This window comes from Atractosteus spatula, chromosome 11 (assembly GCF_055471065.1).
Source record: "Atractosteus spatula isolate fAtrSpa1 chromosome 11, fAtrSpa1.hap1, whole genome shotgun sequence".
In the NCBI taxonomy this organism is placed as follows: Eukaryota; Metazoa; Chordata; class Actinopteri; order Semionotiformes; family Lepisosteidae; genus Atractosteus; species Atractosteus spatula.
This window is the reverse complement of record NC_142716.1, coordinates 22102511-22118646: the sequence shown is the minus strand read 5'-3', so window position 1 is coordinate 22118646 and position 16136 is coordinate 22102511. Positions and strand designations below refer to the sequence as shown.

The 16136-nt window shown below is 40.6% G+C and overlaps 1 protein-coding gene across 1 annotated transcript in view; it reads left to right on the top strand.

Annotated features, from left to right (window-relative positions):
* Positions 1-398: 398 nt before the first annotated feature.
* Positions 399-16136, top strand: part of slc30a7 (solute carrier family 30 member 7) — a 41173-nt gene continuing 25435 nt past the window's right edge. Inside the window, exons 1-7 of the mRNA XM_088927671.1 lie at positions 399-552; positions 1284-1385; positions 4018-4131; positions 5687-5774; positions 6706-6835; positions 7957-8172; positions 8895-8945. Of these exons, the coding sequence (XP_088783797.1) occupies positions 473-552; positions 1284-1385; positions 4018-4131; positions 5687-5774; positions 6706-6835; positions 7957-8172; positions 8895-8945 (781 nt within the window). The 5' untranslated portion in view covers positions 399-472. The remainder of the gene's footprint in view (positions 553-1283; positions 1386-4017; positions 4132-5686; positions 5775-6705; positions 6836-7956; positions 8173-8894; positions 8946-16136) is intronic.

The window sequence follows — 16136 nt, the reverse complement described above, 5'->3', positions numbered from 1 at the left end:
CTAGGCAGCTATGCTAACCACTGTGCCAGTGTGCTGCCCATTGTCACATATTTTATTATACGCTTTTTAATGTATAGGTTGCATAGGTGTATTCCTATTGGGAACGTGGCTAGTCATGGTTTATAAGTCTTTATAAGGTCAGCAAACCATTTAACAGTGAAATAATTTGAAGTATGATGTCTATGGTGTATTCCTGTTTGAAAACACTTCTTTCGTCTACTGTCAACACAAGCGGTTTAGTGTGTGCACATAGGGAGCCGTACATTTTCATAAGGTAAATACAATTCAGGTGAACGTAAAATATGCCAGCGTCAGGCAGCTCTGCATTTAATTGCGCAGTAATCTGAGTGGCAATCAGCGACCCCCTCTGGCCGGAAGTGCCGTTGTTCTCCACCGCAACAAGCCTGTGACTCCGGGTATCCGGCCAGTCAGTGCAGCTTCAGTGCCGGGGGTCGGTGTTGGGCTGATAAAAATGTTACCTTTGTCTATTAAAGATGATGAATACAAACCTCCCAAATTCAACCTCGTGGGCAAGATCTCGGGATGGTTTAGGTAAACGGATGATATTTCTATAACTTTTAAGTCAAGACACGGGTGTTTGGGTGATTTCTCCTCCGCCGGCGCTGTGGTAGTGAGGATCTGTCCGGGTTAGGAACTTCTCCCTGGGCGGGCAATGGCGCAGACACTGCGAGGCCTTACGGTAACACGCGTTGTTCAGAAAAAAACATTTTAAGTGGGCTTTTGGAAGTGTAAATGCTGCTGCCTGTGATTTTCCAATTGCAGTGTACAGATTGGTGCAGTGCCGGGGAGTGTATCTGTATGAACCACAGATGGCAGTGAAAGTACATACGGTCATCTTAAATCGCGGAAAGAACTACAGAATTCATAAGGGACATCTTAGTTTACCGGGTGTTACGCTTAAAATGAAAAGACCGCTTCACAGTTGCACAGTCAACACCCTTAACACGCAAATGATGTGCCTGGGTTATGTTCTAATGTTGCCGGGAGATGCCATATGTTAATTTGTTGCCTGTATACCAACAGAAGGTAATATGGCTGCTGTAATGTTTTTTGAGACGGACTTATAAATGTACTTGGTTTTACACATTGAATGGTGATGTAAATCTAAAGGGCAGCACCAGGACGTTCAGCTGACAGAGAGTCGGGGGTGAGTTTTAATGGGTCCCCCGTGTCGGGCAGTTCCTTTAGCAGCGCTTCCTTGTTGCAGTGCTGGGGGTAGCCCTGTCTGGTAATTCTCCCCCCCTCCCTTCTTCTGTTTGCAGATCTATCCTTTCGGATAAAACCTCTCGAAACCTGTTCTTCTTCCTTTGTCTGAATCTGTCCTTCGCTTTTGTGGAGCTGCTATATGGGATATGGAGTAACAGGTAAGAAGACGGAAAACACTCGCAGAAGTTCTCGGACGCGCCTGGCTGACGATACCAGGATGTGCCACGTAGGTCTGGAGAGCAGTGCTCCTCCGTAGCGCTTATTCCACAGACATGGAGCAATAGCTGGCATAGGGAGATGGGATTTTTTTCATTCTGAGGCACGGTTTGTGATACTTTCTCAAAACACAGGGTTTTGTTGGAGAAGCCGAACTAGCAGAGTGCTGTGATTTAGGGAGACTGATTCAGGAGGGGCTACTTGGCAGTGACCAGTTCCCGTATCTTAGACTGCGCACATAGGTAGGGGCAAAATAGCAGATTTCTCCAGTACGTGGTGCTGTGTTTAATTTGCCAAATGCAGCAAGTAGATAATTGGAACCAAAGCATTTTTCCAAACAGCATACAGTCAACAGGAGGTCAACTGCTTTCTTGTGAGGCAATGTATTAATGGACTGTGTGCAGTGCTGATTAAGCATTTTAATTTGTTTTGACAACTACCAAGTAGGTTCAGTAAACAGCATGTGGTCTGTATCATCTTTTTTTTAACAATTCTCTTCTGTTCCTGCCTCCAAACAGCTTAGCTGTGCATTTGAAATCAACTGTAATTAATTGCGTGCCCAGGTCCACTGCATCCGACTGGGTGAGGTGAAAGCTTTTTGCTCTAGTCACATGGTCCTGCAGGGTCCTTCTGTTAGCAGTGCAAAGCCTGAGTACAACTGTCTGTATCACTTCCACATGGAGGACAGTCAGCTGATGTCATACCAGAAGTGCAGGGCCCTAGGCTGAGAATTCCCCTGCTTTACTCCACTCCATCCAGTCCTGACAGTGCTCAGCCAGCTGTGCTCTGTTCCTGGGAATTCCCAAACAGCTGGCCACAGCTGCAGTTTGGACTGGGGCAGGTAGCAGGGCTGTAAGGGTCATCCTCCACTGCAGGCAGATGAGCTCTGCTTGTCTATGTCAGCTACACAGAGGAACGATGTCAGTTTATCAGGAGCACTTTTACGGTATGTTTCTCAGCTGCTGTTGACCGCTGCAGAGTGGATATGCAATGGAAATTGCATTCTTGGGGAAAAAAACATTGATTTTAAACAGATTTTGTTCATTTGGAAGCAATCCCTGCTGGTTTGAATCACAGTATGGAGGATTTGTATAGAGAATAAAAGTGTGCCTTGTGCAGAAATTTCCAATTGCAGGATGAGTTTATAATGAATTATTGAACTTGGTGGTATAGTTGACAAGAACAGAAAATCAACATTTAATATCTTTTTTTTTACGTTCACCTAGTTATAACAATACAAAAAATGAACCAGAGAGCACAACTGGAAACCATGTGAAAGTGCATTTAAAACTCAAAGGTTTGTGGGAGTATGACGCGAGCTGCTGAGCCCAAAATAACTTTCTTCATGCCGTTGAAGAATAAATCGTGGTTTCAGCTTGGCAGATCAATTAGTTACTAATGGGCTGGTTGACCTCCTATTGTTTGTTATACTTATATTCTTATCATCCTCCAACCACAGTGTACAGTATTTTACAGCACCCATGCTGAACCCCTGTGATGGACTAGGGTCCCACTGAGGGGGGGGCTGCATGCTCCCTGAGTGGCTGGGACAGGCTCCTCTCTAAGAGGAAGCAGCGTTTCAGTTGTGTGTGTGTGCCTACCTGCTGACTGACCAGTACACTGCTGCACAGTGCCCAAGTATGTGCCCAAGTATGTGAATAATGCAGCCTGGGGATTAAATGTCCTTAAATGAGGGACTCCCAGACCTGGTCCTGGGAACCCCCAACCTGCAGCTTTTTGTTCCAGCTAAACTCTTGGGTACTTAATGGAATCCTTAATTGACCCACTAACAGGATGAATTGGTCGAATGCAATTAACTTTCTTTTTGTCTGTTCCTAAATGTGTTGAGAGTTTTCCTTTTATTTACTGTTTCATAATTAACTTAAGATCTTGTTAATTAACTTGTTAGTTCACTTAAGGACTCAAATACAGCTTGGCTGGTGTGAAAGGCTGTGGGTGTGTGGGCCTGAATGACCAGGGTTCAGATCTGCTGGTAAAACGGGCAGCAACATAGTCACCTCTAATTTAATAATGACCAGTTATTTCTAGTTTTCTGATAATTTGTTCTTTTACTTTTGTTGCCTTTTCTTTTATCCCTTGAAGGCTACATCATTATATCTGTGGAAATCAAGAGTAGTTGTGCCCATGTCACCGACAGAATCCATGCTTGGCCCTCATCCCTGATGGGTGTAATTTCGTAGCATTGGAGCTGTGCTCAGTGCCATTGAAAACCAGGCCCCTGGTGTTTCTGGAAGGGCTCTGTAATGCAAGTGGGTCAAACTGCTGTTGCAACAAGTGAAAAGAATCATTAGGCTTCCTGTCAGGATTTTTAAAATGGAATCCTGTGCGATTTCTTCCACCGTTTGCTGTTTGTTAGGTGTAAAATTGAGGTGAAGATTTGTATTCTTGTCTTACTTTCTCATTCTTTTAATTGTATGTTTGTCATGAGCTACCAGCTTGTTACCAGACCTGAATGCGAGCGCAGTCTTATGCTCAGTGCTGGCGCCACGATGGGCAACCAGCCTGCTATTCCAGACTGTATGCTGATGCAGGATTCTTTTCCTTCCTCTTCAGCCTGGGACTCATATCAGACTCTTTTCACATGTTCTTCGACTGCACGGCCCTGCTGGCTGGCCTGGCGGCATCCGTGATCTCGAGGTGGAGGTCCAACGATGCCTTCTCCTACGGGTAAGGGAATGAAGCATGTGTACCTCAGTCTGTGTGTGCCTGATAGTCCTGTTCAGGCCTGGACAGCAGTAAAACTGCTGGCTTGGTGCTGTGGGGACTGGGAAGAATTTGTTAATATATATCCAAGACTAAACTCACATCCTCACTTGAACTCATACAAGTTCTGGCTTTAATAAGTTTATTAAAAGTTTAAGTCATTCAAATTAAGGAGCTTGCTGGCTGCTATATCACCCTCCAACTCACATCTGGCAAGCCACTGAAGCTAAGCAGGTATGAGCTTGGCCAGTACCTGGATTGAAGGCCTCCTGGGAAAGCTAAGGTTGCTGCTATGGAAGAGGTGTTAGAGGGACCAGGACTAGGGGAGTGCTCATCCTGTGGTCTCTGTGGCTCATAATGCCCCAGTGTAATCCTGACTCTCTGTGGTCATTAAAAATCCCAGGGCGTTTCTTGAAAAGAGTAGGGTTGTTGCCCTGGTGTCCTGGCCAAATTTACCATTGGCCTTTACCAATCATGGCCTCCTACTAATCCCCACCTATGAATTGGCTTCATCACTCTGTTCTCCTCCCCACTGATATCTGATGTTGGGTGAGGGAACTGGCTGCTGGTGGATGCTGGACATTGGTGGTGGTGGAGGGGATTCCCCATTACCTGTAAAATAGTGGAGCATCCAGAATAGCTCTATATAAGTATAAGGGGGATGATGATGATGATGATGATGATTATATATTTCAGTCAGTCCTCAGTTTGTCAGCACAGTCAGTTCCTGGAGATTGTGTTGCTAGTTATAAATGGGGAGTGGATAACTGAAGCAAGGCTACATACCTTATTTACACTAAAATAATCCAGAATTTTTGTATTCCACAGGACTGTAAAACTGAATTGAAAGAAATTTATTTGGCATTTATTTAGCACTATTTCTTTCCAAAGCACATTGAATATGTCCCACTGATCAGCTGTCCACTGTTCCTGCCCAGACCCAGTGAACAGCTGAATAAAACCAATTTGTTTGTAGGAGTTAGGGTTAGGTTTCATAGTGAATAGCTAATCAGTCATGTGTTTACTATGTGCAGGCATTAAGTTTAATTTCAGAAAAGGCACAATACTAAATTTATCAATCAAAGCCATTCATTTCAAAAGCAGTTGAAAAACCTGTGTTTTCTCAAGGTAAACATGGAGTCATATGGGCACCATAATTATAGACATAATTCAAGTGCGCTAATATTTTTATATTGTAAATCCCAGTCACATTTAACATACAATTTAACCAGGTTTAATTTTCTACCAATGTTGTAGTCAAAGAAACACCACATTTTAAGAACTATGTGAATCTATTTCCAAACTATTCCAATGCCATTTTTAGTTACTGAGTGACACAACATCAATGTACATGTTTGTGTCTGAACTTGTTTGCTGGCTTTGTGTAGGAGCAAGCTGTCATCAGGCTGAGTCTGACACCAGAGAGTCAAACCGTCAGTCTGTGAATTTAGCGAGTGTTGTTTGTCGTAATGTGAAGTGGTGTCCCCTCCCATTTCACCTTGTCTGTGTTCTCTCTTAGGTATGTGAGGGCTGAGGTCCTGGCTGGGTTTGTGAACGGTCTCTTTTTAATCTTCACAGCTTTTTTCATCTTCTCTGAAGGAGTGGAGGTAGGCATTTTACTGCTGTTCTGCAAGCAGCTGAAATAATTTGTCCATAATTGACTTGTGCTTTATAGTGTACAATAGGGCAGAGCTTTGTACAAGTTAACAAATATAGATATTTTCCTGTGCTTTGCCACTAGGTGGCTGTGTGGCACACATTGATGAGTTTGGTTAGACCAAAGCCAGGGAGCAAGCTGCAAACTCTTCAGGGCTTCATTCTGACTAATTATCTGTGTATCTGCTTTTGCAACACTGTAATTCATTGGTCATGCCAATACAACACTTATTTTGAATTTGACAAAGCAAGGCTACAAAAATGCAACCACAAAATGTATTTGGCTTTTTGAGGGTTTTTGCCATTGATGTCTGCATCATAACTTTGCCTTTGAAAATACAGATGAAATCCATCCAGCATCAGTCACTTATGTTACAAATATGATGCTGTGACATGCAGAAAAAGAGAAAGGAGTAATACCTCCCTAAGAGGAAAAGTGAATAAGAGATGTCCTTGATGCTGCATGATTGATATTGCTTTCCCCAGTGTAATTTATGGTATCTAGCTTCTGGATTTGTTGTCCATATCAGGGAGCCTAGGAATTAAATGTTCGTGTTGTAAAACATACAGTGCAGTTCTTGACTGGCCAAGTCAATCACCCCACCTGAATCCCATTGAGCATGCTTTTCACTTACTGAAGACAAGACTGAAGGCAAAAAGCCTCCGAAACAAGCAGGAACTGAAAATGGCTGCATTACAGGCCTGGCAAAGCATCGTCAGGAAGATACCTAGTGTCTGTTGATGTCTATGGGTTGCTGACGTCAGGCAGTCATCGACTGCAAAGGACTTGCAACCAAGTACTAAACATGACAATTGTATGGGAATTGTGGGGTTTTGTTCTCCTGGGGTTTGGTTGCTGAGTGCACGCGTCGTGTGTTTCAGAGAGCGCTTGAGCCCCCAGACGTCCATCATGAGAGGCTGCTACCCGTGTCAGTGGCCGGACTCCTGGTTAATCTGGTCGGCATCTTTGTGTTCCAGCATGGCGGCCATGGCCACTCCCATGGAGATGAAGGTAAGAGCAGTACATTGTTCATGAGGTGAAAACAGACGTAAGAGCGGCAAGGGAGGCCACACCATGGCTGTTCCCTAATCTTTGGCTTTACACAAAGGTCCTAAGGGGGATTGCTGTTTATGGAGAAAGTGCAGAGTCTGCCTTACAAGCAGGAGATTAAAACCCCTTCATAGCAGGTCTGAGAGATAGGTAATCTGGGGTTTCTCAAATCCTAAGTATATACATATTGTATATATCACCCAGGAGAGATTCTCTGAACATAGCATGATTGTCTAGGAGGGCAAAATAATCATGAGATTACAGACTCTTCAAGGCCATTCAACTTGATGAGATTATCATGGTAATGATTCATTCATCAATGATTCACGGTAGTGTACTCACCAGACGTGAGCTCCATTGAATATTTGGGGAGTGAGCTGGATTGATAAGTGGTATCTAGAGCTCAGATACCAGTGAACAGGCCGCTTGTTCAGGTTCTGCGAGAGAAAGGGGGTAGAGACCCCACAAGACCGCATCTAAAACCTGATGTAAACCTGATGAGTGCATCGCAGGTGTTCAGCTTGTGTTGCTTCCATTGGTGACCACGTACATTACTTACCTGAGGCTTTTACGGTAGGTAAACCCTGTCAATGACAAGTGTCAGTCAGCATAATGGATTTATCCATGTCCCTTCTATTTTATAAAAAGTCACTTGCAGGAATGTACCTGTGGGAATTGTCATTTTTCTAAATTTTGTGAATTAGTTATGAATGGTTATTTTTAATGCTTAGCAATATATTTGTTTACCAGAATTACTTAATTTGATGTGAAGCAAACCATCTTTTGATGAAAATGTCCTTCTGGTTATATTCACGTTTGGCCTTTGTAGTTTCTAGCCTAGAAGCACATCGAGACAGTGTGACAGAGCCTGAGAGCTATGCTGCCCCAAGACCCACTCACACTGCTGTCCTGTGAAAAGAAAGAAATCTTCTTTTTTGCTTTCCATATTCTATAGCAGTATGAAAACAGCTAGTGATAGTTGCCCAATCTGCTTATTCCTCTAATGTAAAAAATGTTTCAAGTAAAAACAAATAAAAAAACAAAAACTTTGTTTGATTTTTTAAAAAAATGTTTGTTTGCAGGCCATGGTCACAGCCATTCACTGTTCAATGGCAGTCTGAGTCATGGACACGGTCATGGAGGCTTTAGCCATGGGCACGAGTTGAAGCATGGGCACGACGACCATGGGCACGGGCACGGGCACGGCCACCATGGGCACGGGCACGACGACCATGGGCATGGGCACGATCACCATGGGCATGGGCATGGGCACGATCACCAGGAGACGCATTGCCATGGTAAGGTAAAGCTTTGTCAGCATGCTGTCCACTTCATACATCCAGATTGCTAGCTTTGGGTTTGTAACCCAGTTATACATGTTCAGTAGAAAATGGCACAATGCAGTCTTCTCAAGACTTGAGGGTCTTCCACTGATACTGAGGTGTTGTTGATTGTTAAACATGGAAAATGGTATTTCTCAAACCAGTGCTGTCTGAAAATAAATTCTCTAGTCCTGAAAAGCAGGTAGTATGAATACAGTAATCCTCATATCATGGTACAGTCAGTATTCAGTATTTTCTGCTTGGTTCAGTTCGCTTGTGAGCGGTCTGTTTTCAGAACTTGGTTCATTTATATACAGGCAGTACTCCTGCCAACAATCACAGTATGTGAAAAGCTGAATATTGTTACTAATTGGTACAAAGTACAAAGTTTAAATTTTGGGTTCAGTTTAATAGTGAACTGCTGAGTACATATTTTCTGTGCAAAGGAATTGAGCACTGATTTTCATCTCTAAAGACAATACTGAATTAAAAAAAAAGTTTTAGTTCTTCTAAGTACAGGTCTGAATAAAGCTCTTCCAGTTATCAGAGTCATATGGTCCCCATAACTATACACAATATGGATAAATTAATCTTGTATTGTGTTCATTCTGTCTGAGTCTTGGAATGTATGTTTACCACTGCAGGGGAGAGTGTAGTAAATGACGGTTTTATAATATATTTCTTTTTTCCATTTTCAGAGGATCACTCAAACACGCCAGGAAAGGGCTCCAGTAAACAGATTTTACAAGGTGAGTTGGTCTGCTGCACTGTGGACTAGTGCTTTCTCCCAGCATGTTGGTGGGAACTGATCCAATTGTTCAGATTGAAAATTGGTTCCCTATCATACAGTAACTGCATCCCACTACTGAGACGAGAACAGATATTTTTTTTTAAATAACTGCAGAGTATTATTTAAATATTTAACAACACCAGAAAAAACTGTTTGTATCCCATATGCAATATCTGTTGAATAGATATATCAATCCCTGCTGTTTATAAACCCAGTCTTCACAGCTCTTGTCAGTTGTAGAGCATTACATTAGATCAGAAGTGTGTGTTCTGTCCTGTGGATTAATAAACAAAAAATGCGAAAGAAGCGAAATGCTTATAGAAAAATTGAGTTAATGCAGGGGAACAATGAACTTGGTGCTTTATTACCAAGTTCCAAACTTTGTGCCAAGTATGGCACTAGTCTTACTGAACACATGAAAACCTTTAAAGCCTACTCTCATTGCTTCCATCATGCATATTGTTCTTATTAATTGTATAGAGATATTAATATTTTTTGTACACTTCTGTTAATTTTATTTAATATCTCCTGAAATCAACAACAGATAACAGAAATGCATGAGCAAAGGAAGATTTGGCTATTGTGAGATTGTATCTGTTGAAGCACAGATTGGGATGTCAGGGGTGTAAGGTGCTAAAACAGAAGTGATAGACAACTGCTTACTCACTTCAGTCAGAGCACCTACAAGATGAAAAGCCTGTATTGATCTTGACATTTCAAGCAATCACGATAGAGTGAGGCAAACAAAGGTGAGAGAACCAGTAGGGAGCTGTGATCTTGATATGGTAAGGCTTTGAAGTATGTTTTAAAACTGTAAAAAAAAGATTTAAAACTGGGGTCGGCAAACTACAGCAACATTATTGGGATGCAAAGGAATATTTAATGGCGTGTACAATAAAAGTAACAAGCCACAAAGTTAAAAAACAATAGAAATTATGCTTCACTGTTCTGTAATTCTCTACAGCATGCTTCCTAATGAAAACTCCTTGGCTTAGAAAAAACAATTCATTTGCTTTATATACAGCATTATTTTTAGATTTTACAGGAAAGCTTGCAGACTGTGCTGCCAATAACATTTTTCACACTTAAGTGTTAAGTCAAACATCCTGGACAAAAGAGCAGTTGTTAAATGTTTGCTCTTTTGAAAAGATGAATATGGATTTGTTCAACGTAAAGACTGTGCTGATTGTGATTGTGCTCTATGTTGTGAGAGCATTGTTTGTCACACATCAAATGTCCAGTGACATTTTCAGATCGAACACAACGAACACTTCCTGTTAGTGTTTTGCATCATAGCGAGGTACAGAAAACAAAGCAGCATCTTTACTATTTTCTGTGTAAGTAAAAATAAAGCCACAGAAGCAAGTTACAAAATTGCACAATGTGTTGCAAAATATGGAATGCCATTTACAGACGAGGAATATGTATAAGAGGCTTTTCTTATTTGTTCTGATGTTTGTTTAATAGTTTGCCCAACCAAAACAAAGTCATCTCTAGAATTAAGGACTTACCTGTGTATGCTAGATTGGTGGAGCACTGTGTAAGTGAAATAGCTGAAAAACAAACAACGGACACTGGCATTAAAAGTATTTAGCATTGCGCTTGACGAGTGCACGGATATAAACAACATACCGCAATTAGCAATTCTTGCGAGATACTGTGACTCTGATTAAATGTGAGAACAGCTGTGCTGCCTAAAACCCATACATGTAACCATTAAAGGGAAAGGGATAGCCAAGTCATTTATTGATCATTTTGAAGAAAGAAGAATCGACTGCAAGAAAATATGTCCCGTGACAACTGACTGTGCCCATGCTACGGTTCAAAAACAGAAGGGATTCATAAAAATCATTACAGATCACATTGGCTACCCCACTGTAAATTATTCATGTATTATTCCAATCTTGCTGTTAAAATGTTGAACTGTCAGCTTAACAATGTGATGACTACAGTGATGAAAATTTTCTTGGCTTGATCTACCTCGACACACAAGCAGTTTCAAGCTCTGTTTCAGGAGATGGACATTGCGTACAAGACATTCCGCTTCACAGCAGTTTTTGTTGGTTAACCTGTGGGAAGGCTTTAACATGAGTTTATTAGCCATATACAATTTCTTGCATTAGGAATTAGACTTTTTTGCATACCCCAATTTGCTCTCCAAGAGACACACAGACAGGGAGAAAAGCTTGGGGTCAGAGCGCAGGGTCAGCCATTGTACAGCACCCCTGGAGCAGTTGGGGTTAAGGGCCTTGCTCAGGGCCCCAACGAAGTAGGATTCCTCTGCCGGCCGTGGGATTTGAACCGGCAACCTTCCAGCCACAGCTGTAGATCCTTAGCCATGGTGCCACCGCTCCGCTCCGGCTTTGGCACGCTTTGTGGACTATCTTGATACAATCAAGTTTTTTTTTGTCAGAAAAAGGTCAAAACTACCCTGAACTGCACGATAAAAAAAAAATGGGTTCCAAAACTGGGCAACATCACCATGCATATAATTGAACTCAGCCTCCATCTGCAGGGTACAGATCAAATGTTATGGGTCTTTTCAACACATGGAGGATAGTTCTTGCAAAACTTGGCATTTTTTCCCAGGTCATTGACACCTCAACATTCTGCTATTTTCCAAACTCAAAGAACTTTCAGAACATCGCTAGTCCATGTTGCTGAATTTGGAGTATACATTTGGGAACAAGTAATAGGTTTATTCCATGCTGAAAAGAGAAAAAAGGAATAAACCTATTACTTGTTCATTTGCTGCCTACGCATGCTGCTGCAGATTCCCACCTGAACAAAATTTGAGAACTGCCATCAGAATTGTCTTTCAGATTTTTTTTGGCCTAATGTTTTGTTTCCTGATTAAACCAGACAGCTTTGATAACAGTGACATGGATTTTTTGGCATTTCGGGGATGGGTGCTGAGGATTTTGAAATGCAACTAATTGAATTACAGTGCTCAGACTTATGGAACTAAAAGTGCAGGGATCTGAGAAACACCTGGGGCTACTGAAAGCAATCGCAGTGCCTTTCTGATGACCTGTTGGAAGTTCCTGCCAGTGAAATTTGTCAGCCTGATGAAAGTGGTATTTTCACAGCATTCAGCATTTGGATCAACATACCTCTGTATTTTCACACATGAAGGCAGTTCTTTGTCTCTCCTGTAGCCAGTTAACAACTGGAAAATCAGGTTATTGTGCTGCTTAAAGTGACAAGCCTGAGATTGGAGAACTCCGTAAGGGCAATGATCACACTAAATAGTAAGACATGCATAGTAATTTATTCCTTTTAGATATGTTTAATATTAAATTTAAAGTAGTAATGTCTTTGTATGCTCCTTCTGAAAGGTTGCTGACCCCAGTGTACAATTTCAGGAAAGCAGACTTTGAAGCAATGAGATAGATCTTCAAAGAAGTAGAATGAGAGAAGACATAAACATAAAACATGAAGGATGGTCTGCTTGAAGTACATATGTTTATTCCAAGAGTAAATAGATTGTCTAGAAAGCAGTAGGCTAAGTGTTTTTACAGACCAGTAAATTAAGGAGTACCAAAGCACTACATAAAATAATTAAGAACAGTATTCAGTTAAAGAAAGAGTGCAATAAATTGCAATAACAGGTAAAAGCAATCTTATGCCAAGAGAGAAAATTTTATTTTAGTCAAAATAAGGTTTTTCAGTAGTGCAACGGCAAAAAGAGTGGGAATTCAGTGATCACTGTGATCACAGGTTTGCCCCTGTTTCATATCATTAGCTAACTGTGACGGGGATTTGTGAAGTGGCTGAGTGCAATGAGCTGAGTACTGCCGAGGGGATGGTGGGATTCGTTATAAGACAAGTAGTTCAAAGGTGGGCAGGTCTGGAGAGTCTGTCTACACTTGCTCATTCTCCAGTGTGTGGCTGAGACGTGAAAAAAACAGTTTATGATTTCAAATCAAGCAGGTATAACATAAAAAGTCTAAATTAAATAAGAAAAGTAAAGAATGAAGTATGGAGTATTTGAGATAAAAAATGAAGACTGAAAGGGGAAGGGCTAATAAATATTTCACTGAGGCGTTTACTGACAATTAAGGAAGAAATGCCAGAAGCCATATCACCCCGCAACTCACAACTGACACCTGTCGTGACTTCTTAGCAATCCTCATCTATAAATTGGCTTCATCAATCTGTTCTTCTCCCCACTGATAGCTGATGTGTGGTGAGCGTACTGTGCGCACTACAGCTGCCGTCGCATCATCCAGGTGGATGCTGCACATTGGTGGTGGTGGCGGGCAGTTCCCATTACCTGTAAAGCACTTTGAGTGGAGTGTAAAAGCGCTGTATAAATGTAAGGAATTATTATTATTAACTGACAACGTTCTTCATACTGACCACAGTTCTATATTAAATACTATTGGCATCATAGAATCAGAAAATGGAAACACTTAAATCTTAAAACTTAAATAAGATGTTATTTACAGTGAGTCAAAACAGCAGTAATATGCTGATTGCAAAATTGCTAATGAAGCAGCCACCCATAAAAAAAGGCATTAAGGGGTAGACATGACAGAGTCACTGGGAAATTTTGACTACATTATGGTGTCTATAGACTTTAGTCTACAGTTAAGGAAGGAGTGAGGACACATTAAAGTTTCCATTCACACCATCATTAAAAATATTTAATTTAAACTGTGTACTTCATTTCTAATTCAACCAAAGGAAATAACATTAGAAGGGGGATGAATACTTTTTGCAAGAAATTCTACATGTTGCATGGGTGATTTCCAGCTGCAGGAAGCTACAAAATGAACAACAAAAAACACAAATCTCTGAGTTTATGTAGATTCTTCCTTGTCTCCTGCAAGACAATGTGAGGAAGCAATAAAACAAGCAAATTAAATGTTTTGGAAAAGACCAAAACTTGTGGGATTTGAATCAGTAATGTTATGCTCAAGCTTTACAATACACTCTACAGACCTTATTTAGAACATTGTGCTCAGTTTTCATCACCAGACCACAAAAGGGTTGGTTTTAGTTTTTGATTTTAAAGAACAGTAAAAAGAATGATTCCTGTTTTGTGATATATCATTTATTTGTCATATACAGACCGGTTAAAGTAACAAACTCTGTCGTCAAATGCGAAGACCAAGGCACTGCTTCCTTGTCTCCTCTGGCTTGTGCTTCACTGTTAATTCTGAAGTCCACTGGGTTGACATTTTAGTGCCCTTTAGGATTTTGGATACTCGAATCAGACCAGTAGTCTTCTCTGTTCAGGATGGAAAATATTTAGTTGTTTTTTTTTTTATTTCAATGTAGGCCTAAAATTTTGTTGCTTTTCTCTGGCCTGATTCCAGAGCAGCAATATCTTTTTTGTAACCTAGTTAGCAAAATATTATAAATGAGGTCTGTCTTCTGCATTGAATAGTTTAAGACAACATCACTTTATTCAAATTCTACTCTTGTATCTATATATCCAAACATTCAATTTGCTAGAGTGGAAACTGGGATGACATATGGATTATCTTAAAGCTGTAGCTAAAGTTCTTGAGGTCACTGGTGTTGGGAAAAATTCTGTGATTCTGCCCATGAAAACCTGTTACTGAGTATTTTACTGCAGTGCTTAACCTCCTTAATACCTTTACTGAACAATCAAGGTGACTCACTGAAGTTTCACTCAAGTTTCTGAATCATTTTAAAGATAATGGAGTAAATGAACAGCATGTATTTTTAAAATTTTTAAGTTATGAATGAATCTGAATTTTTTGTATATGGTCATTTTGAACAGTTATGTTGTTGATATGTTCAGTATTCCTTTCTCTTTTCATGCACCTATATTTTGCTAAGTCAGAGTTAGAGGAAATTCATTTTGATGTAATTTTTGTTTTCACTCATCAGACAAAGACTGAAAAGAGTCTCTTTACATTACCTGCCAAATGTTTAAAGTTGAACCTTTTTTAAAAAGAAATAAGCCTTGAAAAAATGACTCAATTTCCCACTATGGTGATTTTGTGAAATGCACTTAATTAAAGACAGATTTATACTTAACCAGAAAAGAAGAGGCCCATCAGTTCACCAGCAGGGAACTTTTAGGAAAGGTCCAGCAGTAATGGCTGACGTGTGTGGCATGATGAAAAAGACTGGGAGATCAAATTGGTACCTGTTTTTTGTTTATGGGGTGATGCAGTTCAAGTGCCATCTGTTTCAAGCAACAGCAACAAGAAATCTGAAATAAAATTACACTGCCGCTAGAGAAAGACGTTTTGTATTTCAAAAGTGTGACTGTAACTGTTCCTGAAGAGGTGTGCTAGGAGTCTTCTGGCTCTGCAAGTTAGAATCAGTTTGATGTAGTTTTCTTGCACAGGTCTATACTGTGTTGGATGTACACACAGGCTGCAGTACCCGTTTGTGCCCAACAGAGTGTGCCATTGACTAATTGACAATCAGTAGGGACGATCTTATCGGGAAGAGGTTTATGATGAGTTTTATGGTTATTCATTTTACTGTTTCACTATTGCTGGTCTTTTAGGAGCACTTTTAAATTCTCATCCCTCTCCAGTCCTTGGGTTTCTCAGGTTTTGAAGACAGTTTTCTTGGCCAGGGTCAAGATTTTAGATATTCTTAGTATCGAGAGCTACAGATACTGCAATGTACACATGCAGTTTAACGTGTCCTTAGAAGCTTAGTATTTTTAGAAATGAGATCAAATCTCATAAACATCTGCATGAAGTTACTTAAGTATCAAAGTAGGACTGTCATTGACTACAGTGGGAAGCAGAATAACAGTAACAAGGGGTATGTAAACTGAGACTTGAAATAATTACAGATGAACGCTTCTTATGAGGTACCAGCTGTTACTTGTCTTGTTCCAGAATACCAAACATAAATCTCCACAACTTCAGAAATGTCGTCTTCCATTCTGAACTAAAACTTAAAGCATGTGGTTGGGTTTTAACATTTATACAGGTACCAGGCTTTCACCAAAACTAGATTTTCTCTATACTATTTTATTCCTAAAACAACTGCTGTATTGATATTCAAATGACATCTATAGATACTGACTTATATAGTTAAGATGAGCCTGCTGTTCACAAATCCTGAAATGGCTGTAACTGAAATATAGTGGAAAAGCAGTGATAAGCCTGTATTTATTGGTTTTGATACCTGACATGCATGCATGGCC